General features: G+C 37.6%; 1 protein-coding gene across 1 annotated transcript in view; it reads right to left on the reverse strand.

Annotated features, from left to right (window-relative positions):
• Window positions 1–24,798, reverse strand: part of vwf (von Willebrand factor) — a 60,327-nt gene that overhangs the window by 21,712 nt on the left and 13,817 nt on the right. The window contains exons 13-34 of the mRNA XM_051724659.1: window positions 23,672–23,772; window positions 21,541–21,736; window positions 21,001–21,216; window positions 20,465–20,705; window positions 20,280–20,374; window positions 19,976–20,130; window positions 17,447–17,550; window positions 17,154–17,292; window positions 16,939–17,073; window positions 14,140–14,286; window positions 13,891–14,031; window positions 13,641–13,739; window positions 13,389–13,545; window positions 12,990–13,145; window positions 12,760–12,895; window positions 9,787–11,228; window positions 7,453–7,563; window positions 6,389–6,532; window positions 6,157–6,300; window positions 3,827–3,991; window positions 3,589–3,635; window positions 2,251–2,428 (exon numbers count right to left, since the gene is read on the reverse strand). Of these exons, the coding sequence (XP_051580619.1) occupies window positions 2,251–2,428; window positions 3,589–3,635; window positions 3,827–3,991; window positions 6,157–6,300; window positions 6,389–6,532; window positions 7,453–7,563; window positions 9,787–11,228; window positions 12,760–12,895; window positions 12,990–13,145; window positions 13,389–13,545; window positions 13,641–13,739; window positions 13,891–14,031; window positions 14,140–14,286; window positions 16,939–17,073; window positions 17,154–17,292; window positions 17,447–17,550; window positions 19,976–20,130; window positions 20,280–20,374; window positions 20,465–20,705; window positions 21,001–21,216; window positions 21,541–21,736; window positions 23,672–23,772 (4,449 nt within the window). The remainder of the gene's footprint in view (window positions 1–2,250; window positions 2,429–3,588; window positions 3,636–3,826; window positions 3,992–6,156; window positions 6,301–6,388; window positions 6,533–7,452; window positions 7,564–9,786; window positions 11,229–12,759; window positions 12,896–12,989; window positions 13,146–13,388; window positions 13,546–13,640; window positions 13,740–13,890; window positions 14,032–14,139; window positions 14,287–16,938; window positions 17,074–17,153; window positions 17,293–17,446; window positions 17,551–19,975; window positions 20,131–20,279; window positions 20,375–20,464; window positions 20,706–21,000; window positions 21,217–21,540; window positions 21,737–23,671; window positions 23,773–24,798) is intronic.

A 24,798-nucleotide genomic window follows, 5' to 3' on the forward strand; every position in this document is an offset into this window, starting at 1 on the left:
GTTAATTTTAACTTTCAGGATCTAATCAAACTCGACAGATAAAATCCGAGTCCTGCCCAACTTTTTTTTTTATTTTCTCAAAAAATTCAGTTTCACTCGGAAATACATTACATTACTTCAGGGGTTTTCAAACTTTTTAATGCCAAGGACCCCCGAAAATAAAGATCGCCTTGCGAAGAACCCCCTTCAGAACATTCCAAAGGCAGTAAAGACCCATTTATACTGTGTGTAATTTTATAATGTCATTGTACTACAGCCAAAAGAAATTATAAAAAATGTTATCTGAAAAATATTATTATTATTATTGTTATTATTAAGTTGATCACATGTCTTGTTTCTACCCACACTAAAAATTTAAATTCCGTAAAATTTGCAGTACATTATCGGCAGCTGTGTTTGCCAAACATTTACCATAAAAAAATACGGTGACCATGTTCCAGTCTTTACAGGATGTAATTCTGATGTGTGTATATTTTACGATTCATTACCGTTTATATTATTAAATTACATAAACTTGATACACTAACATTCTAGAACTATAAAAATCTGCTTTTCACTTTATAATGTATTGATATTCACTGTAGTAATTGCAGAAAGGCAAAGTTAATAAATAGTGGCCCTTCCAGAAGAAATTACCAATAAACATGTAGAGACACAAACACAAAACACCATCAGGGTAACACATGACACTAAAATAATGCAATAAACATGAACTAAACTACATAACATATAACATGGAACACCCCAAAGTACATAACTGATATTGAAAATAAGAAGAAACATAACTATTCCCATAAAATATACTGAAATGTGAAGGGTCACGCCGGGAATTTTGTTTTGAATTTTTACAAGATTTCACCGTAAAATTCCATGTATTGTCTTATTAAATATATTATCATTTTTTACTGTAAATTTTAAGGTAACTACCCATTAACCAATTAATTTTTTTACTGTAGCATTTTTACAGTCTTTTACCGTTAAAAACACAGTGCACTATTAGATGTCTAAACCTGAAGAAAAACATTTTCAATTCTGTTGAAATATATTTTTAGTCCTTAATACAACAGAATGTAACATTAATAATATAAAATTTGGTAAATGTTTACTTTTATCATTTTTTCTTCTCCAAAATTTTCCACGGACCCCCTGGCACCAACTTGCGGCCCCCAGTTTGAAAACCCCTGACTTAGAGCACTTAAAAATTACTTTTCTATTGTTTTCCTCATAATGTAGTCCTGTAATCCTAAATAGATACTTAAAGTGAAATAAATAGGTGTTTGAATTTAAAAAAAGACATGCAAACCAGTCAAAGCACAATTACTCTGGAAGAAGGAATGCTTTAAGCCGGCTCGCAATAAGAAAAAGTAACAATGCAACATAAATCGTTACTTTTATTATAGTTATGCAAAAAAGAAAAAAAATTTTTATGAATTACTTTTAAAAGTAATGTTCCCCAACACAATGAGCACGTTTCCATGCACAGCAATATGCTGGTAACTATCAAAAAAAAAAAAAAATGGATTTGGAATGGAATTTGGAATTTGGAATGCCCAATTCCCAATGCGCTCTAAGTCCTCGTGGTGGTGTAGTGACTCGCCTCAATCCGGGTGGCGGAGGACGAGTCTCAGTTGCATCTGCATCTGAGACCGTCAATCCGCGCATCTTATCACGTGGCTTGTTGAGCACGTTACCGTGGAGACATAGGGCGTGTGGAGGCTTCACACTATTCTCCGCAGCATCCACGCACAACTCACCACGCGCCCCACCGAGAGCGAGAACCACATTATAGCGACCACGAGGAGGTTACCCCATGTGACTCTACCCTCCCTAGCAACCGGGCTAATTTGGTTGCTTAGGAGGCCTGGTTGTAGTCACTCAGCACGTCCTGGATTCGAACTCACGACTCCAGGGGTGGTAGTCAGCGTCTTTAATCGCTGAGCTACCCAGGCCCCCCAAAAATCAGGTTATTAAAAAAAAAAAAACGACTTGAAAGCTAGTAAGAACAGCGGAAAAGGTGTTTATATGCAATGCAAAATCAGGGTAATGGGTGAAATTCAGTGCATGTTAATAGTTTTTTGCTTAAACCCGTTTATGACCTTACCCCGACAAAGGAAAGCCATTTAAGGCAGTTACATGACCACACATGATGTCGGCTTGATAAGCATAATCAATGTCAGAATATGCATGTAAATGCGCACTGCGTGATATTCACAACAGGTTGTTGCCATAGTGATGGGTGTGTGTTCATACAGGGACAGGCCCAGGAACAGCCGCAGGTGTTGTTGAGGCGGAGGGCCGGGAGGTTGTTTTTGCAGACCGGAGGCTCCATCTTCTCACAGTTGATTCTGTGGCTCTGCACCGTTAACGTCCCGTGTGGATTGCACAGCACTGAGTGACAACCGTCCGTCAACAGCCACATCTCACCGGGCTGATGGACAGAGATTTGGAAATATAGAAATAGTTAAGACGGCTCAAAAACAATACATCAGGAGTCTTTGTTAGTCTGCGTTAAGCTTGAAACACTCTATGCAAGTATGTGAATGCAAACCTTCTACAGCAGCTATGCAATGTCAATTTCATGCGTTGTGTTTTTCAAAAACGTAATGAATAAAAACGCAAGTACAGTATGTGTCTTCATCTTTCTGTACGTTAAGTATGTACAACGGGACTGCAAGCATTCAGTGCATTGGTACTTGCGTAGAGCATTTTCCAAGCCTTTAATTGAATGATCTGTCATTAATGAGCAGCTGTTACTTAAAGAAAAATTCCAGGTTCCATACAAGTTAAGTATTAATCAACAGCATTTGTGGCATAATGGTAATGACCACAGAAAATAATTTCAACTCATCCCACCTTTTCTTTAAAAAAGGAAAAATCTAGGTTACAGTGAGACACTTACAATGGAAGTGAATGGGGCCAATTTTTGGAAGGTTTAAAGGCAGAAATGTGAAGCTTATAATTTTATAAAAGCACTTACATTCATTCATCTGTTACAAATTGTGCATTATTTGAGCTGCACTCGTTTTAGGGTTTTACGCCATTACGTCGTCATGGCAACAATGCGTAAAATTGTATATTACACAGAAAAGGTTAGTAGGTGATTTTCACACTAAAATCATGTTAACACACATACTGATTATGTCTTGTGGCTATAATTTTGAAACAGTGAGTATTTTAATGTTTACAAATTGGCCCCATTCACGTCCATTTTAAGTGTCTCACTGGAAACCAGATTTAGCTTTTTTTAAAGAAAAGGAGGGATGAGTCAAAAAAATTTTTTTTGTGGTAATCAACATTATGCCACAAATGCTGTCGATTGAGCTTAACTTGTATTGAACACGGAATATTCCTTTAAGAGTTTTAGGGGTGAAGTTATTGGTCCAGAATGCTTGATTTGAGGTTATGCATCCTGAAATCCAGTGAAAGATGGTTTGAGATTCTTTGATGGGAAAAGTGCTCTGACAGTCTGGTTGTAAGGTAGATAATTAGAAGCTGATGGTCTAAAAGTTCAGTTCAGCTGAGTTGTGCCAGAAGCCGTTCATAGGAGTGAATTATAGAATTTTTACATCCTTCTAAATCCAAACTCACCTTCCGTTCATTTCCTTCATCATCCACACACACTCCAGGAGGACCCGCTGAGAGACATCATTGTTATAATCATAATCTTCATCATCACCTCATCACCATTGTCATTCTCATTATTAACAACATCTTCATAATTATAAATTGCTAAAATACTATCCTGTTAAATTGCGTTATGAATGTGAAGATGGATATACAGTAGGTGTGTGAGAGAGTGTGTGTAGGTGATCTAGGATTGTCTCACTTCTACAGAGTTTGTCGGTGAATGATTTGTCCAGTACAACCATGGCGAGCAGGTACTCTGTGCTGCTGAGCCGAATAATGTTGTCCTGACCATGTGGGCCAGCGAGCGTGCTCAGTTCAGTTTGGTCATACTGGTTACCCAGCCCGATGGGAAACACAGACACACCTGTATGAAACATATAGATGCACCGATTAACTATGACAGATGCTTTGACAAATACAAATTTCTTTCCTGTATTGACATATTTCCTGTTGAAACAGCAAGCTGGGATGGGACAAATTGAAAGGCTTATCCAAAAAGTATGCTACTTTTGCCACTTTTTCAGCCGTCTTGGCTCCGAAAGTATTTTTACCCCATTAATGTTTTCCATTGGGATTTCATAAAATCCTTAAAAGAGTTCTAAGCCAAGAACAAAACCAACCAGCTCCAAAGTAAATAACAACATTACAAATTCTAGATGCTTTTTCACCATCGGGCCAACGGTTCTAAGCATGAGAACGGTTACAGTAGCATTTCAGCTTGAGAACTGTTCGGCACGGCATGACTATAAACTGCTCTTGGCCCGGTTGGCACGGTTAGCCAACCGTATTTAACCGTGCTCAACCGTGCTGATTGAATGGCTTTAGTACGTGGCGACTCAGGATTGTATGAATTTGCAAGCACCAATGTAACTTATCTTCATGATTTTATGATGATGGTTTAACTTTTACTGTAGCCTACATTTATTTTTCTACATGCCTTTTTCATCAGGGAAGTAGATTAGTAGCTCATTAAAACTCAAAATATATCAATATATTCTCATATACTATTTTCATATCATACTTATATAATATTTGATACTTCTGTGTGTTCGTGTTGCATACACAAGCCCTCATGATGGTAAACCTCTTGCCTTTTTCTCTTTGCCGTGTCTTTGCTGTGTATTAGCAGACTAAAACCAGGGGAAAAAGCAGTCCTAAAAACTGAAACATGCGATCATCCTCCATAGTGCACTCTCTCGAAGTTTTACCTCTTACGACGTTACCAACAGACAGATCTGTTACATACATTCTCCTTAGTGGAAAAAGAAACAGTAACCACGCCAACTGGCCCGGATCGGCACGAAACGGTTTTGCGATGAAAACTGTTCAGACCGATGGTGGAAAAATGGCTTTTGAAGCAAAAAAAAAAAAGCATCTGAAAATCTTACAAAAAGACAATGGTTCAAGATGATGTACTTAACGTCTTTAATGAGGGAATGAACTACAATCCCATGAAGCATTGCGAATGATGTAATTGAATTAAATACAATGTAAAATATAAAATGATTGATTTAAAGATGTTTATTATAAGTACAGAAACAGTATATTTTAATGTTATTGCAAAATATTCAGATATTTGCAAATATACAAGTCGTTTGAGAGTGTAGGGAGACTGATGTGACTGTGTTATTCACATCAGCGGTTACTGCAGAGCTCTTTTGGCGCACTTTGTTGGCCATGATTCTCTGATTGGTGGATAGTTTTCCTTTAGAATCACGGGAAGTGTAGTTATTCACCAGGAATTAAACACGGTAACTAACAAATTAAGTTGAAATAACACAGGCTGATGGCTTCAGTAGAAGCATACACTATCGATTAACAACCTTGGCACTCGTGGTAGGTCTGTTATCGTTACAAATTAATTCGCCAATGGAAAAAATGAATGGGATCTTAGTCTCCCAGCATAGCCAAGTTGGTGTTTCGTAGTCTGACCAGCTGACAAGTGCACAAAATATCTAAAAACCATCAAAACAGACCAGTTTGACAGGCTTGGTGGCCAGCAAAGACCAATTAAAACCACTCCTTAAAAAGCAGAGGGGAGGAGCATTCTCATCCCAGAGAGCTTTTTATTGGTCCTTTTTTCCAGGAAGAGAATGCATATACTGTATCTGCTCAAAGTTTATTTGGCCAACTTTTAGGAGTTCACCAGCATATAGAAAAGCTAAAAGACGTAATCAAAAAGCCACAAAACTCCCGTAAGTGATTTCATGGGGTCTTTAAAAGGATAGTTCACCCAAAATGTCATTTCTGTCATATATCCACCTTCATATTTTTCCAAAGCCATATGACATTCTTTCTTCCACTGAACACAAAAGAAGAGGATTTGAGGACGAATGCTTCATTTTTTGGCATAAAATTAAAAGAAATAGTGGCTGAGGCTGTCATCTTCATCTTCAAGTCATACAGGTTTGGAACAACATGAGGGTGAGTAAATGATTAGGTCTAATTATCTTTGACATACTAAAGATTGACAGTGAAAAAAAAAAAGAAAAGAGTGGTTTAATAAAGATAAATAGCAATTTCACGCACCAGCAGTCAGAGCCTCATTTGCTGCTTCTTGCACGGAGTCTATTGACCTGTCAGTCACCAGCATAACCACAGCTTTAGGGATGCCCATCCGCCCCCCGCTGGTGGAGGAAATGGCGGTCTGAACAGCCAATCGCAGAGCAGCTCCTGCATAGACAGAGGATGTATGTGATGTGGTGTATATTTTAACTGTCAGGCTGCTGTGGAGCGCTCAGTGTCTCTGCTGTGTGTTTACCCAGTCTTGGTGTGTTATCTGTCTCTCTGTGTATGTTTTCCAGCAGCTTGAAAAGGTTGTCTTCACTCTGCTCATCTCTCCATGAGATCCCCACGGCTGATTTTGCCCCATATACTATAACCGCCACCTGTGTTTCATTGCGACCTGAAACACGCATTCATACGGACACACTCCATTATAACAGAAGGGTGTTTATTCCACTTCGATCACTTTTAGCACTGTGGACTTCTTTTCAAATGCTTACTAGTTTAATTAATTTGTTGACTGACAATGTTCAACAGTGTATGTGCAGTACATGCATCATAGGAGATTTTTGTCATAAATTCCTATCAGTGTCATTTCCAGCACATCTCAAATGATGTATGGTGTTTAATAGAATTCTGTGGTGGGAATGACACTGATGGAAATGACATTTAAAATGCTTTGAAATAAAATGTCCACCTTTTTTGTCTTGCCAATGCTAATTTCATTATGACACATTTTGTGTATCCTTAATACACACAATTAAATAATATTTATACAATTGTTGCATAATCTAGCAAAATTACAGCTTGATTGGAAATGACAACGAATAAAATATATTCTGCTCACAAGTGATATTTAACTTGAATTATCTTTGTTTTCTTTAAACATCACATGTCTCATATTTCATCTCAAGCATGCACACTTTTGTCCACTTGGTTAACAAGTACACTAACTTCAGTAATAATAGAAAAAACTATTAGTGGCAAAATTGTTTAGTGTGGTGGAAATTTTAAAAAAATTAAAATAAATTTTCAGACATAAAATACTGAAGTGGTTTATGTTTATTTCAATCTTTGTTTAGATTATTATAGTTTGGATTTTCATACTTTAATATTGAAAGTCTAGGTCTGAGACCAGGCTAAAACAGTCAAATCTACATAAAAGGCTTTTGAAAAGTACTAAAAATAAATGATGAAGGCCTGGTTAAAAGTTTCTAATATGACCTTCATATAACAAGAAAAAAGTTTACATCTGTTATTGCCTGAATTTGAAGAAACACCCATACACACAATGAAACAAACAATTATATGATGGCTTACTGATATCTGTGCCCTTTATGAAGGTTCTAACAAATGTTTTCATGTCTTCAAACTGGTTTTCCGAGGAGGCTCTTAGCAGGAACAACACGTCCATGGGCTTAGAACATGGCACTACAACACACATAGTTACACAAAAATTAAGTCTCTTTGCTGTTTTATTTTTTCGTGGTTATTGGCAAACTAAGTATTTGAGCGGACCTCTAAACCAGTGGTTCCCAACCCTGTTCCTGTAGGCCCCCAACACTGTACATTTAGCATAATTCCCTTTTCTGACACACCCAATCCAGGTCTTGGAGTCTCCACTAATGAGTTGAATCAGGTGTGTTTGATTAGGGAGATATCCAAAAAGTGTAGTGTTGGGGGGCCTCCAGGAACAGGGTTGGAAACTACTGCTCTAAACCTTAGTATTAAACTTGTCCCACACTGTTAGTGTTACAGACATGAATGACACCTCAGATTGTACGGCTTGTTGAGGAGAGATATGCTACTACTTTTCTAAGTGATCAGACCTTGACCATTTTCTCTTGGCGGATCAGTTTTTAAGCAGCATTGCATTTAAAGTTAAAAAGGGGTGCCTCTATAATGACCACTTTGGTAAATCATCCTGGTGCAGACTCTGATCCTAATCAAATAATTCTTATACTGTGTATTGCACCATATTTGCCAGCAATTTCTTTCCCTACTGCCTCACTGTTTAACCCTTTAAGCTCTGAAGGTGTTTTTAAAGATTTCCTGTTTCAGTGGCATGCCCAAAAATAAAGCAGTGTCAAGTGTTTGGTATCACTGTAAAGAAAACTTTTCACATTTTCTAATAATACAGATTTTGATACATTCTGAGACTCTCAGCCTAAGTACTGCTGGGGAAAAAAATAGCCAAAAATGTACTATCTTTTCTTATTTGACATTATATAATTCTGGGTGTAAATAAGGTGGCTCCGAAAAACTGCTTTTGTTTTGTTCCCAAGCATGTCGACTGTATCTGAGAAAAAATAATGTGTTGAGATGACAAAGCAATCAAAAGTTATAACATTACAAAAATAATTTATCATAGTGTCCAAAAATGTCTCCATGTGTCCAAAAGCCTCTCCAAACAAATAAAACGTAATAATTGTACATATGAACTAATTACACATGCAAAAACAACAATGACTAAAGGTTTGCATAGCATGCTGTCATGCTTTTAGTAATGAGATTTCACAGAATGAGTTTCATTTGACTCACTGAGTCTACATCACTGAGATTGTGTCATGTACTTGGCGCCATCTCCTGGTGGCCATATGTAACATTGTGCTTCGTGTGGATTATCTAATGATCTATGCATCTGATTACCTTTTGTGTATCGTTTGAAAGATAATCACTTCCTGTAAGTAATGATATGTGATATTTCATGTTCCGTTTATTTTTTGTGAAGTTATAAGTGAAAACGCGGCATATAAGCAACACCAACATAATTGTCAAAGACATATACTGAGCTATAACTCGCTATATTTTTGTCTGTGAGTAAAAGAAATTGCGTGTATTCTACTCTTTGAGAGCTTTCCGACAACATATGACACATGGCTATTTGATCAGTTTGGTGTTTTTACTGATTGCAATAATATGTACGGTGCAATTATTATTATTATTATTATTATTTTTAATTATCAAAACGGAACACTTCTGATTTGTTGGCAAATTTCAAAGCACTTGTTCAGTTTTGGTCATAATGCCTACATACATTTTAAAGTAGAGCTGCTAAGCTTTCAAACGATACCTATTTTGTGTTTTTAAAAACTGTAGAAATTAATTTGTTGATAGTTTTTTTTTTCTCGCTGGCGGGCCTATCCGAGCTTAAAGTGTTAAAGCATGCATAATTCAGACACATTGTCAATATGTGATGAAAGAAGATTAAGAAAAAGAATACTGGAAAGACAAAGAAAGAAACAGAACAATGGACCCTTTTCAAAGACTGTGATGATGTGTTTCCTCCTTATTTAGCAGCGTAAATCTAGCAAATGTTTAATTTTATATTTTATATTTATTTTATTTTTTCGTGTAAACTTATAACCTAAAAATTTGTGTTATATTACCCTGGCTTTCATAAAAATAAAAAAGTCAGCACTGTTGCAGTAGTGCTTGCTGAGGGAGTAACATTAAATTTGGCGTCTTTCTCTTTTATGATTGTCGTAATCTATCTTCACCACTATAAATGTTTACAGTTTACTTCCCCGTTCCAGTGTGAAAAATAGGTCCATAGTGTAGGTGATGGTGGTAAAAAGAGAAATTACTAGGATGGAAATAAATAAGTGGTGAGAAGAATAGCGGAGAAGAGAAAGTAGCATTGTTGCCTCTGACCTGAAGGGGGGAGTGTTGCTCTCGGTGGTAGTGTAGGCAGCAGAGGCCTATTGATTGTTCTACTGATATTGATCAGCATGGGGCGCAACTTCCTAAGGTCAGAAGGATTATCCAGCAAGATGGGTTCATCTGGGAAACCCAGCTGTGCGAGATCCTCATATTGAATCTGTTGGCCAATCCCAATCGGATACACTCGTTTGTGGCTGGAGCTCGGAGGTCTCTGAATCACGTCAGTAGGAGGGCTTTGCGTTATAAGAAACACCATCTGATCTGGAGAACTGCTGGGCGTCTCTGAAGTGTCTGACTCATATAGAGTACGAATGGCATTGCCTGTGTTGACCTCCGCCCCTCTTGTCCAGCGCAACTGTCGCATTCTATGCAGCACTTGTTCCCTGTAGCGCAATTCCATGCGGCTGATTACTACGGTCACAGTGAGCGAGTATTGCATCACCGTGATCCGAAGATTTTCCACCTCGGTCTCATCAAGTGAGGCGATAACATCTACCAAAGCATCTCGTGTCTTATTGAACCCTTCCTCACCCACTGTATCAGAGCTTTCCAACAAAAAGACAACCTCATATGTTGTTTCTTTAGGAGGAAAACTAGTTACAGGGCTGTGAATGCTGGGTAATGCAGCTAGAATGGCAGCAGTTGGGGGAACCGTGACACTGTTGGGTTTCGAAGTTGGGGTAGTTGTGGTAGCTTTGGTACTGGTCGTAGTGGGCTTTTTGGTAGGGGTTTTCTTCGGGGGTTCAGGGTCAATCCCCAAGGTACAAAGGTAGTCTGTGATTGCCAGAGCTTTATCGTCTAGTTCTGCGACACTGCTTAAGACATAAGCGCGACTGCTGGGCGTGGCCTTTGTGATCTCATTCACTTGCGCCATGTTGACGTCGGGCCCTAGGGCAACAGTCAGAATAGTGATGTCTTTTTTACGCAGCAGGCGCTGGGTGCTACGCATGGGCCGAGGATTTGCGCTCGCCGTTAGCAAGAAAGCGACGCGCCCTGCGTGCTCACGCTTATTCTTGTCGTAAATGTAGACCGCTAGGTATTTTATGGCCTCGTCCATGAATGCCACATCTCCGCCACTGTAACGCAACTCACGAATCATCTTCTTAAAGATCCACTTTTGCACCTGCATGTCGTAACTTTTTATGCCAGAGTGAAAGAGCAGAACCGTGGCGCGAGTATGCGCGGAACCCATGCGGAAACGTTCGACAACCTTCAGGATAAAGAGCTTGACCGAGTTGAAGTCTTCCTCACTCAGAGCAGAAGAGCCATCCACTAAGAAGGCCAAGTCCATTGCCCTATCACAGGCATCCTCTGGCATCGCCGTGGAAACCGGAAGGGGCGTTGGCGTATTGCTAATAGTGGTTGGGGATAGTGTGGATGCAACGCCAGTTACGGGGCATGGATCGCATGTCAACGTGTTGTTCTCACAGTGACTGAAACCCAAACAAAAAATAATTTAATACATGTAAATGGGTTAATCTCGAAAGTCAGTAAATAACATGTCAGAGTCATATTTTAATAAAAAATAGTAAGATAGATAAATAAATACAAAATGATATCTTGCATTAAGAAAATGATGCCTATTTTCATGACAGTTGATCATAGTAAACATTGCTTTGTTTGAGTATGCAGACCAGCCTGACACAGCTACATTGGTTCAACCAATGCCATGAGTTTGGGTGGGGCTATCTGTTTGTCTGACCAAGAGCAGATGGGGGTAGTGTTCAGGAAACCTTGGTCATTATTTTTGACAATCCATTTGCTATGCAGAAATTGCAATCAATATTGCAGATACCGATAACAAAGGTGATGGAAAAGGTCGATAACCGATTAATCGGCTGATCATTTTTTTAATCATTTAGCAGACGCTTTTATCCAAATGAGGAAGGATACAACATAAGCTATTAATTTTAAAGGGATAGTTCACCCAAAAATGAAAATTCTCACATTTACTCACTCTCATGCCATCCCAGATGTGTATGACTTTCTTCAGCAGAACACAAATTAAGATCTTTAGAAAAATATTTCAGCTCTGTAGGTCTGTGCAATGCAAGTTAATGGTGATCAGATTTTTGTAGCTCCAAAAATCACATAAAGGAAACATAAAAGTAGTCCATACGACTCCATATCTTCAGAAGTGATATGATAGATGTGCGTGAGAAACAGATCCAAATGTATGTCCTTTTTTTACTCTAAATCTCCACTTTCACTTTCAGATGTAAAAGTGAAAGTTAAAGCGGAGATTTAGAGTTGTTGTTTTTTCACCCACATCTATCATATAACATCTGAAGACATGGATTTAACCACTGGAGTCATATGGATTACTTTTATGTTTCCTTTATGTGATCCAAGGTCTGATCACCATTCACTTGCATTGCACAGACCTACAGAGCTGAAATATTCTTCTAAAGATCTTCATTTATGTTCTGCTGAAGATAGAAAGTCATACACATCTGGGATGGCATGAGAGTGAGTAAATAATGAGAGAATTTTCCTTTTTAGGTGAACCTTCACTTTAAGGACCGTAACATGAAAAGTGCTGCGTTACAGAGTTTCCATTGTATTAGAAATGTACGAGCTAAGACAGAGATTAGAGTGCATACAATAATTGTATTTTTTTGTGCATACATTAAATGCATTAGAGTGCAAATAATTATTATTTTTATTTTTTGTGCATGCATCAAATGGATGTATATGATGTATGTCCTGACGGGGCATGTTTCCATATAGTCACATTTTTCTTTGCATGTCCTCACCTCAATTTAAACTCTTGATTATCTAATCAAAATAACAAAATATGCATTGAAGTGAGGATAAAAATATGAATGAAAATTGCCAATGATGACAGATTTAAACAGAGTAAATCACCACAAAGTGTTTATATTTTACACAGACAAGTCTTCATGAGATTCACATCCTATATGGAGATGCAGCGATGAAGGTTACATACAGAATGGTACAAACCATATCTGGCAGAGATGTGGATCATCATGGTTCAAGATGAACTGTTTTCCATGGGAGATTCTTTCTCCGGCATGCATGCACACCTGACACTGTGACGGTTCCACACACTTCCTCAGCACCTCATCCAAAATCTGCCCTGAGGAGATTGAAGCAGACAGAATATGTGAAAGGAAGTGAGACAGAAGTCTATGAAGTAGATTTACCTCTAAACATGTGTGAATTTGAGCTACCTGGTGGGCAGATAGCGTGGCATCCCTCCACACATGTGACGGGGCAGTTCAGCGGTTCAGGGTGCTGGCAGGTTACGGGACAAGCGCTACCACAGGCATTATATCTCCATTCACACTCCACTCCAGCATCCTTATTCAAATCTTCACAGCTCAGTGCTGAAGACAAACACATTGTTTAATTGAAGACACACACACATTGTTTTTCATAATCACCGTCTAACATCTTGGATTCATTTTTTTTCGTCACAGAAATACATTTTGAGGTTGCCTTCTCTACTAATTTTGCTGCCTAACTTTAAAGTAGCGTTCATATCAGGAGTGTGCCTATGATGCCTTCAAATGCTATCTAGGTAGGTAACTCACTAGGCTTTGGAACAGACAAAGCAAAAGTAGACTCACGGCACAAGTCGTTGGACCTCCAGTTCACCACGATACCCTTCTGAGTGCACTCATGAGCGTACGCGGCAATAGTGTTACAGAAACACGCGCAATCACCGACCGACGGGCACGAGCAGGTGTCATGAGTGCAGATTTCCCAGTATGGCTCAGGGTCCACCTGACAGATGCAATGGAAGAGAATAAGAAAATATAAGAGGAGAATGAACAAGTGTTGATGCTTAATTGTGATGATCGAGTATAAATATTACTAACCACACTATTGCACTCCCTGAAGAGGGTGCTGGTGAGCACTCGACAGGACTGCTCCACTGTCACCAGTTTCCCCAAATCTGTACTACATTGAGACGTCACCTGCACATCAATGCAAAATCAGTCTACAATCCACATGTATGCATTCTGACAGAGTGGAATAATTCATCGCAGAATAGACTACTGAATGCGGTAATTTGAGACATCAAGTTAAAATAAACTCTCAGTCAGATCGTACAGTGCACTAACTCACCTGAAAAGCATCAGCACAGCTAGGTCGGACTTTCCAGGAATTTCCAAAGTCAGCAGAGTCCACCTCCATCTGATTACTGCTGCTCAACAAATCATTATTTGGACTGCCATCAAAATTTCCACAAAGACCACAGACTTTCCCCTTAAAACACACACAAACTTAGTTCAAACTTACTGTAATTTTTCAGCTGTAAACTGTTAGATACACAGGTTGTGTGAGTTGCAGTGTGTGTGTGTGTGTGTGTGTTACCTTGTAATGTCCATTGATCTGCAATGATAGTCTGGTTCCTGTATCCCAGGTAAGAGAGATGTGTTTTCCCAGCAGGACAATGTAATACTGGCCAGAACGCACAATCTCAACTTCTGTCTCTTTCAACACTGGTCTCTTCATCCTCACCTACAGAAAAAGTGAGAAGACAACAATATACACTGATGAGCCAAAACATTATGACCACCTGCCTAATATGCTGTTGGTCCACTGTGTGCCACCAAAACAGCGATGACCCGCTGAGGTATAAGACCTCTGAAGGTGTTCTGTGGTATCTGGCACCAAAACATTAGCAGCAGATCCTTCAAGTCCTGTAAATTGCGAGGTGGAGCCGCTGTGGATCGGACTTATTGGTCCAGCACATCCCACAGATGCTCAATCGGATTGAGATCTGGGGAATTTTGAGGCCAGGGCAACACCTTGAACTCACCTTGTAATCAGGGAATACCATTGCCATGAAGGGGTGTACCTGGCCTGCAATGATGTTTAGGTAGGTGGAACGTGTCAAATTGACATCCACATGAATGGCCGAACCCAGGGTCTCCCAGCAGAACATTGCCCAGAGCATCACACTCCCTCCACCGGCTTGTCGTCTTCCCACAGTGCATCCTGGTGCCATCACTTCCCCAGGTAAACGTTGCACACATACACGGCCATCCACGTGATGTTTAAAAAAAGGGACTCATCGGATTAGGCGACATTCTTCCACTGCTCCAATGTCCAGTTCCGAAGCTCGTGTGCCTATTGTAGGCGCTTTTGACAGTGGACAGGGGTCATCATGGGCACTCTGACCAGTCTGCGGCTACGCAGCCCCATACGCAGCAGGGTGCAATGCATTGTGTATTGTGACACATTCCTCCTGTAACCATCATTAACATTTTCTGTGACTTGTGCCACAGTAGAGCTTCTGTTGCTTCGGACCAGACGGGATAGTCTTTGTTGCCGTCTCGCATCGATGACCCTTGGGCGCCCAACACCCTGTCGCTGGTTTGTGGTTTGTCCCTCCTCGGATCACTGTCGGTAGGTACTCACCACTGCTGGCCGGAAGCACACCACAAATATTGCCATTTCAGAGATGCTCTGACCCAGTCGTCTGGCCATAACAATTTGTCCCATGTCAAAGTCGCTCAGGTCTTTACTCCTGCCCATTTCTCCTGCATTCAACGTTGACTACAAGAACTGATTGTTCGCTTACCTTCTAATCTACCCCGACCTTGACATGTGCACTTATTAGGAGATGATCAAAGTTATTCGCTTCACCTGTGACAGGTCATATTGTGTATAGGCTCATCGGTGTATAGGAAAGAAGGATTATCACAATATTTTATTCTGTATTAGATTATATAGCACTAGTACTATTGTACCAGACTGAAGGAAGTATCAGTGTTTGCAAGGCAGCAAAAGAATAGAGTAAAAGTTCTAGGTACAGTAAGCTTAGTTTAAAGGCTTTGTTTTTTGCATAAATGAGTTGTCATGACACTCAGTGCACGTTATAGGTGCTCTTTAATGAACTTATGCCTTATGTCTCAGAGCAAAAGTGTGTCAGTCAGTTCTGGGAGGTAATAGTAGCCAATCACGTTGGCAGGCTTGTGTCCGGGATTTCACAATAACCAGGGCAACATTTGAAATGCTATGTAATGATATTGATGATATCTTCTGAGCGAATTATGTATTTAAAGTGCACCTATTATGGTTTTTAAACATGCCTAATTTTGTTTTAAAGGTCTCATGCAATAGATTTACATGCATCCAAGGTCAAAAAACACTTTAATTTGCTCATAATTTAAATTGCAGCATAACCTTTTTTTCCCAGTGTCAAAAACGACTCGTTCAATGATCCGTTCTAAAGGATTCATTCTAAACTCCTCCTTTCAGAGAGCCTACTCTGCTCTGATTGGTCAAATGACCCAGTCTGTTGTTATTGGTCTACCACTTAGTGTAGTGTTTGAGGGCGGGTCAAAGCTGTTCTCGAGCAGCCAATGAAGACCAGAGGCAGGTTTTTTGTTACCAAATTACATAGGGTAGTACAGGAAGTAAGTCTGGAATTACTAACGACTCGTTTCAGGTGTTCAGAATCGGTTCTTTCTTTTGGGAGTCAATAACACCATATGTCGTGCACTTGATTTTTGAAACTTTACAGACTTTTTTACATTCACAAACAGCTATATAACACACTATATGAAAGGTAATATTTGAAAAACCATAATAGGTGCTCTTTAAAGTGTTTTGTCTGCGCACTCTAAACTGCAAGTAATTCATTAGATTAGAAACCACAGTGGCTTCAACTTCCATTTTCATTTTAATTTTGCAGCAATTTCCCCAGAAGTGCCGATTTTGTTCTCTTAAACACATGGGATGGAAACGCTGCTTTATTCGCAAATTGTTTTGACGATTTTCCAAATTTGCGCATTTATTTAATTCGTGACTTGGATGAAAATGTTACAACTGTGCAGCAAAATATATTGAATAAATGCAAGTAAGACCAGACCAATCACAATCAATATGCAAATATTACAATGTTACTGTCTGTTACATTTTGAATGCGTCAATGGGGGATTATCCTTCAATCTTAAATTTCTTAAAACTTTTACATAAACAAAAATAGATAGTATACTTAAGGCTGAAATTATCTACTAAACAAAGTTTAAATGGAGACTGTATGTTAAAACTAGTCGTTTCATACTTATGGGTTCTAACTTCTAACCAGAATATTTGAGGAACATAAATACAGTGCTGCCTTACAAGCGTTGCAATTATAAAATGTAAAAGAGTGATATATACCTCCCCTTGCTCCATGACGATCAGTCCTCCCATGTAAAACACTGTGATACTTTTACTGCAGCGGGAACCTGCCATCCCACAAGCTGAGTTCTCTACCAGAACCCTGAACGTACCTTCCTGTCCACTACAGTAATCCTAGTCAAAGAGACAGAGAAGAACATAGATGAATATGAGGGACAAAAGAGAGGAAGAGAGACAGAGAATATTGTATTTACCTGTGCAAGCACATATTGGCAGGGTCCAGGAAACAAGAACTTCAGTCCATCAAAGCTGATGTAGTGCGAATCTCCTATTGCATGACACACGCCGTCACACACACGCTGCGTACACTTCCACCGGTGACTCTCACAAACACTGAGACAGAAAAGGAAACATATAAACTCAACAAAATACACATGCTTGCGTCCACCAGCCTTTCCTTAAATGTTTTACACTCACCATCTGATGTATGCAAGAAAATGAACATGTTTGTCATAATCTGTGATCATTACACTAGGTGCTCATTTACCAGGTATTGCAGTCTATACTGATGCTCTGCCCTGAGGCATATGGGCGGTTGTTATGGTAACAAGGACACTGGTCTTGTGGAATGCATTCTTTTTTTTGTCGAACCTGCAAACAGCCAGAAAATGATTCAATTCTGTTATTTGATAGTCTCAGAAAAACACTAAAATTAACCATATCGATACATTTACAGTATATGTTGTTCATGGTTTATCTGATGATAGACTGATATATCGGACAGAGGATAAATCGGCCGATATTTGGCAATTATGAGATTATAAGCAATGGATGATAATTGTGCCCACTTGGGCGTCTAACAGAAGCGTTAGCTCTATCTTATGTCAATTCCAAAATCGAACAGCTTAGACAATGGAAAGTGCACAGTTTCTGTTTTCAAATCATTTTAATTGCGTAAAAAAAAAAAAATAATAATAAAAAAAATATATATATATATATATATATATATATATATATTTTAATGTGTATGTGTACATTTCTATTGTTATAATATTGCATACAAATTTTTTTTTAATTTCATTGTATATGTGAAACTGTGAATTGCTATAAATATTTTATAAATTTTTTTAACATTCAATGTATATGTGTAAATTTCAATTGCTATAAATACTGTGTAAAAATTGTTAGTAAATTTGAGTGTATATGTGCACATTTCAATTGCTATAAATATTGCACAAAAGTCAAATTTCAATATATGTGTGTGTATATATGAACATCTATACATATTACATACAAATTGTTCGTAAAATTTCATTGAATAAGTGCACATTTAAATTGCAATAAATATTGCGTAAAAAATAATTAGTTGAATTTCAGTGTATATTTATAAATTTCAATTGCAATAAATACTGAGTAAAAATTGTTCAGTAAATTTCAATGTGTGTAAATTTCAATTGCTATAAATATTGCGCACAAATTTAAAATGTCAAGGTATGTGTACATATCAGTTGCTATAAATATTCCATAAAAAATGTTCATTAAATTTCAGTGTATATGTGCACATTTCAATCTCTATAAATATTGCACAAAAATGTTTTAATTTCAATGTATGTCTGCATATTAACTGCTATAAATATTGCGAAAAAATTGTTCATTAAATTAAAGTGTATATGCGCACATTTCAATTGCTATAAATATTGCAGAAATAAATGTTCGTTAAATTTCAGTGTATATGTGCACATTTCAATCTCTATAAATATTGCGCAATTTTTTTTAATTTCAATGTATGTATACATAAATGCATAAATATTGCATAAAAGTTGTCCGTTACATTTCATTTAATATGTGCACATTTAAATTGCTAAAAAATATTGCGTAACATTTGGTTGTTAAATTTCAGTGCACATTTAAATTGCTATAAATATTGCGTAAAGAATTGTTAGTTAAATTTCAGTGTTTATATGTAAACTTAAATTGCAATAAATACTGAGAAAATTTGTTCAGTAAATTTCAGTGTGTGTAAATTTCAATTGCTATAAATATTGCTCAATTTTTTTTTTGTATTTTAATGTTTGTTTACATATCAAATAGCTATAAATATTGCATAAAAACTGTTCTTTAAATTTCATTGTGTGCACATTTCAATTGCTATAAATAATGCACAAAAATGTTAAATTTCAATGTATGTGTACATATCAGATGTTATAAATATTGTGTAAAAATTGTTCGCGTAATTTCAGTTTCTGTGCACATTTTAATCTATAAATATCGCACCATTTTATTTTATTTTAATGTATGTGTACATATTAACTGCTATAAATATTGCGTACAAGTTTTTAGTTAAATTTAATTGAATATGTGCACATTTAAATTGCGATAAATACTAAGTAAAAATTTTTCATTAAATTTTAATGTATGTGCAAATTTTAACTGCTATAAATATTGCGCTCATTTTAAAATTTTTAATGTATATGTACATATCAACTGCTATAAATATTGTGTAAAAATATGTATTTAAATTTCAGCATATATGTGCATATTTCAATTGCTATAAATGTTGCAGAAAATGTTTTGTTAAATTTCAGTGTATATGTGCACATTTCAGTTACTATAAATATTGCACAAAAATGTTTAATTTCAATGTATGTGTACATATCATCTGCTATAAATATTGCGTAAAAATTGTTCGTTAAATTTTAGTGTATATGTGTACATTTCAATTGCTATAAATATTGCATATTTGTTTGTTAATTTTCAGTGTATATTTTTACATTTGAATTGCTATAAATATTGCGTAAAAAAAGTGTTCCATAAATTTCGGTGTATATTTGCACATTTCTATTTCTATCAATACTGCATAAAAAGTGTTTGTTAAATTTGAGTGCATATGTTTACATTTGAGTTGCTATAATGTAACAGACTATATCATATATGTATCGGAATTATATTGGCCACGTTGCTCTCTAGTTATTGGTACCTGCTATTGGTATTGGCTACTGAAATATCTTTATCAGTCGACCATTAGTTTTATCAAAACACACATACAAACAACACTCACACACACACACACACTTACCATCCCAGGTGGGCACATACAGCCAGACACACATCCTTGACTCACACACTCCAGATCCAGATTTTGACAGGTTTTAGCACACTCTATCCCAGCATCCCTCACACTGTCACACTCGAACCGCTGCAGTGGAGGAGGGCAAGAGATAGAGCGCCGCCCTACAGGCATAACACAACCACACATACACACATAATAAATTCATTATGTTCCCCAGTCAAGGTAAGGTAGCATACTGTGTGTAATGTGTCATGCATGAAAACAAGACTGTGAGGGATAGATGTACAGTCTGTAAAGTGAGATTACATACCTCGTGAAGATGGACGTTCATCAAAGAAGAGATCTGACAGTGTAGATCCAGTGGCTTCACTAGAGCTGCAATGCATGGATCCATTCTCACAGACACTACAAACACAGACAGATTGATTAGACACATTCATAGACTGTTTAATGGTTTGTGGCAGTGTTTTAGAATTTGTTTTTTCTCCTGCTAACCAGATGGAGTGATGGTCACCAATCATGTCATTGGGCTCAAAGATCTCGCCGTTATGGTGGCATGAGCAATGTTCAGCTCGTACACACTCCCCAGAGTCACTGAGGAAGAGTCCTCTGGGACAAAAGCAGCCTTCCTCACATGACCCACGACACCCGCTGTCAGGCAGCGATAGAGACCGACACGTCTGATTACACACGTTTCCACACACCTCGTATGCCTTGTCATCCGGACAGGTCAGTTCTGCACAAACACACACACACACACACACACACACACACACAGTTCACATAGTTTGAGTCAATCATAATGCAGTATTTCTAAAGTGATTTATTCCTTATGTGTAGTGTGGAAAATTTCAATAAATGCTACTAGAGGAGTGTATTTGGAATGTATGGACTAGGTATTTGAAACCAACAATTGGACTTTTGGACTTACATATATACAGTATATATACAGTATTAAACTCTTATATAATACTTGGCTTTTAAACCTACAGACAGATGAAAATATACAGAGATGGGTAAGCTGATAGTACCACAGTATCCGTGACCCCTCCAGTTGATCAGCACTCCCTTAGCTGCGCATGCGGCTGCGTAGCTGTGGACAGAATCACACAAGCACTCCTGTCCGTCTGTGCAGGAGCAGACGTCATAGCGACAGTTCTTCACATATGGATCAGGGTTCACCTCAAAATGACACGGTTCAAACTTCAATGAGAGCAACACTGCACAGGCCTCCTCTGCAAAACGCACTGTAAACACACACACATTTATGATGTCTTCTACCCCTAAACCTAACCCTCGCACAAACATTCCTGCATTTTTAGATCATTAAAACATTAGTATCCATACAACATAAGAATTGCACATATACACACAAAACATTTGGTCTTTGTCACCATCTAGCGTTCAATGCATGTTTAAAAATCTCAATCATGACATCATGTACAAGCAGTCATTGGTGATATATCAGTTCATTCTTCTCACATAGCTAAAGATTTAGTTCACAATACTAAACATGACAGTAGAGTCTCAATTTATACCCTATAGATATGCATCTGTGTGAGTGTGAGTACCTCTCTTGGGGTTTAAGAGACAGGGATCGGGGTGCTGCAATTGAACATTATCACAGTCTGCGTTCATCTTCCAGGCATTGCCGAATCCTTCGACTCGTGTCTCCACCAGCCCGCCCACAGTTAAGAAGTCATCTCCTTGGTTACCATTATAGTTACCACACAGTCCGCATGTTTTCCCGGCATAGGCAGGGCTTAGCTGCAAACATGCATACAGACATATGCTCACATATCAGGTTTGCAGCACAGGAATTTTAGACTCTTGTCCCAGATTCTGTATTTCACAAACGGCTTGTATTATACATTAATGGAATCCACCAGTACTAAAATTATTTATGCATTACGTATATTCAGCGCCTAAAGCTCCCAGCATTCTCACACACTTGACATCTGATCTACCCAGCTGGAAAATCCAGCTAAAACCAGCTTAAGGTGGTAGATGGTTTTGTGTGGTTTCTAGATGGTGGAAGCTATGTATTGCAATGGTCATTTGCTAGTCCAAGCAGGTTTGGGTGGTTAAAAGGAGATGTTTGGCAGAATGTTCATGCTGCTCTTCCCTGTCAAGCTCCAAAAAAAAAAAAAAAAAAAAAAAGAAACCATCAAAGTATTACAAAAGTGATCCATTGTTGAGGTCGACTGATAGTGGATTTTGCCGATACCGATAACTAAGGTGGTGGAAAATGCTGATAGTCGATTAATCGACCAATAGTTTTTTTAATTGATCTATAGAATGTAATAATAATAAAAAAAATTATGGTGGGCAAAGGAAAAGTGTCCAGAATGAATAAAATCCCAGATGCAGTTTTTTGTTCAACCAAAATCCCAATAATCACCAGAAAGTTTTGGTGCATAACGTGGGACTTTTAAGTATAAACAAGCCCAAAACATACTGGGAACTCTTATTTTGAAATGACTTAAGGATGAAAAAACTATCGGCAACTATAGTACCAAAAAGCAACTATCGGCACCGATTAATCGGTAAAACCGATATATCGGCCTACCTTTAGTCCATAGGTCTCACTATATTCCAATGCTAAATTTGAGGTATGAAAATGTGCATGTGATTTAAACTTAAATTTAGTCTTATTTTCCTTTGGGTCTGTTCCTCACCCAAACCTATTTTATAGCTTCCAATTTATTTGTATAGTGACATTACAAAAACATGATTTCAGCTAAAAGACTGAAAAAGATGCATTGTACACAGAGATTAAAGCACATGCTAATTAATAACGCAGGTCCCTAGATGGGCTTTTTTCCCTAAAAAACTAAACAAAAGAAAACTAAACGTAAAAATAAATAAATATGGAATTATAAACTGACTTGGGATATACAGTAGTGTACGAGTCATAAGGAATAATTTTATGACTCTTTTATATTGCTTTTTTTTTTTTTTTTTGGAGCTCAATGATTTCATTCCCCATTCACTTTCAATATATGGAAAAGTGCAGTGTGAACAATCTTCAGAATGTTCTGAGACCAGTGCAGACAGACAGCACTCTGGAGGTTAAGTCATTCACTAAATAGGGAGCAAGGAAGCATCCTATACAGTAGCTCTCTATGCTGCCAAGTGCATTCACTCTTAACATCCTGTCAAACGTTCAGTTTCAGGCTGCAGATGATGTTAGGACCACTCAATGTGTTTGGCAGACATGGGACAATAATCAGTATAGATAGATTCAGGATTTATAATGTATCATTTTATTTTAACATGTTTGGCAGTGATTGGATGATGCTGGACATTACTTTGAATCAGAATTAATTTCTAATGTCATGTCTGTAACATCTCAAAAACATGAATCACCAACACTCCTGGAAACATAAACTAATTATTTAAAATTTCACAATTTTGTCCCGCTGTCCACATATGAGGACAGCAATTTTTAGGGAAACAATTTGCTCTAAAAATTTTTTTTTTATTTTTTTTTTTTTGCATGTTTATTAGGTGCTACTAGTTACAAATCAGAAAGGGAGATGGAAAATGCTTGGGTCTCAGGAGGTTAAACCTGGTTAGAGGTTGTACACCATCATAGATAAGCTGGTCGAGACCCGGTTTGGCTGGTTAACCATGTTCCAAAATACAGTTTGAAATGGCTGACCATTTTAAGCTAGTATAACCTGGTTTTTCCACACTCACACGGAGCAGTACACGCCCTCTGCCATCCCAGTCCAGATGTAGATCTTCTCCGTAACTCAATCTCAAAGATGACAACACAGTATTCTGGATTCTCAACACACCTACACACACACACACACACACACACACACACATTAATGCTATGTGGTGCACTGATCTGTACGATCATTTTTCTGTGGGTGAAAGAAATGTATAAATGGTGATGAAAACCAACATATGAAATGCCATGGATCAATACTTATTATTTTGTAGAGGGGGGTAAAAATGACACTTTTCACCTATAATTTTGGAGCAAAACTACAGGTAAAAAATTACCTTAGCAAGGTGTCATTGTCTTTATTTTATTCTTACACAAAGATAGGGAGTCTGACTTCAGCACCCCTTGTTGCATTATATGTAGTGCTTGGTAGATTACTTCTGAAATGTAATTGGGTACTGGTTACAAATGACACAATTTAAATTGTAATCTGTTACGTAATCTTTTAAATAATCATTAATTTTATATGTATTAAGTACCAGTTAACACTCGCTATACATACAGTAGTAAACAAAATTGGAAACTTGCTATTTGTCAGTTGCCGAGTGAAAAAGGTTCTTAAAGGGTCATAGAAATTAATGTTACTCAATATAGAAGACAATGAAAACATGATTGAATTTTTAATTTGAAAAGAATTGTTGGTATTTAGGAAATTTGGAATAGGGATTGGATTTATATGTAATTATTTATGAAAAGGCGTTGCCTTAACCTAAGAAAGGTGCTTTTTCTGCCATCCTGAAGAACAGGCCGAAATGCATTTGCATGGTGGAAAAGAACAAATTTGCATGTGACTTACACCTCTGAAATGTTTGTCTGCAGCATGTGTTTTTACAGAAGAGTGTCTAGAATGATGGACAGACAGACGAAGACTCATTTAAATACATTATGCTTGATGCAGGGTGCAAATACAAACAGTTTGGCATTTATTTGTGCATTCATTAACAAACTAAATTTAGAACAAAAACCAAAATGCCCCTGTGTGTATCTGTTGATCCTTTCAATGCAGTGTATCAATTTCAGTACAGTAGCTACATGCACACATGTCTAGATATTACATAAAATATTTAAAATGCAGACCGCTCTTTTAAAA

This window comes from Myxocyprinus asiaticus, chromosome 18 (assembly GCF_019703515.2).
Source record: "Myxocyprinus asiaticus isolate MX2 ecotype Aquarium Trade chromosome 18, UBuf_Myxa_2, whole genome shotgun sequence".
NCBI classification, from domain to species: Eukaryota; Metazoa; Chordata; class Actinopteri; order Cypriniformes; family Catostomidae; genus Myxocyprinus; species Myxocyprinus asiaticus.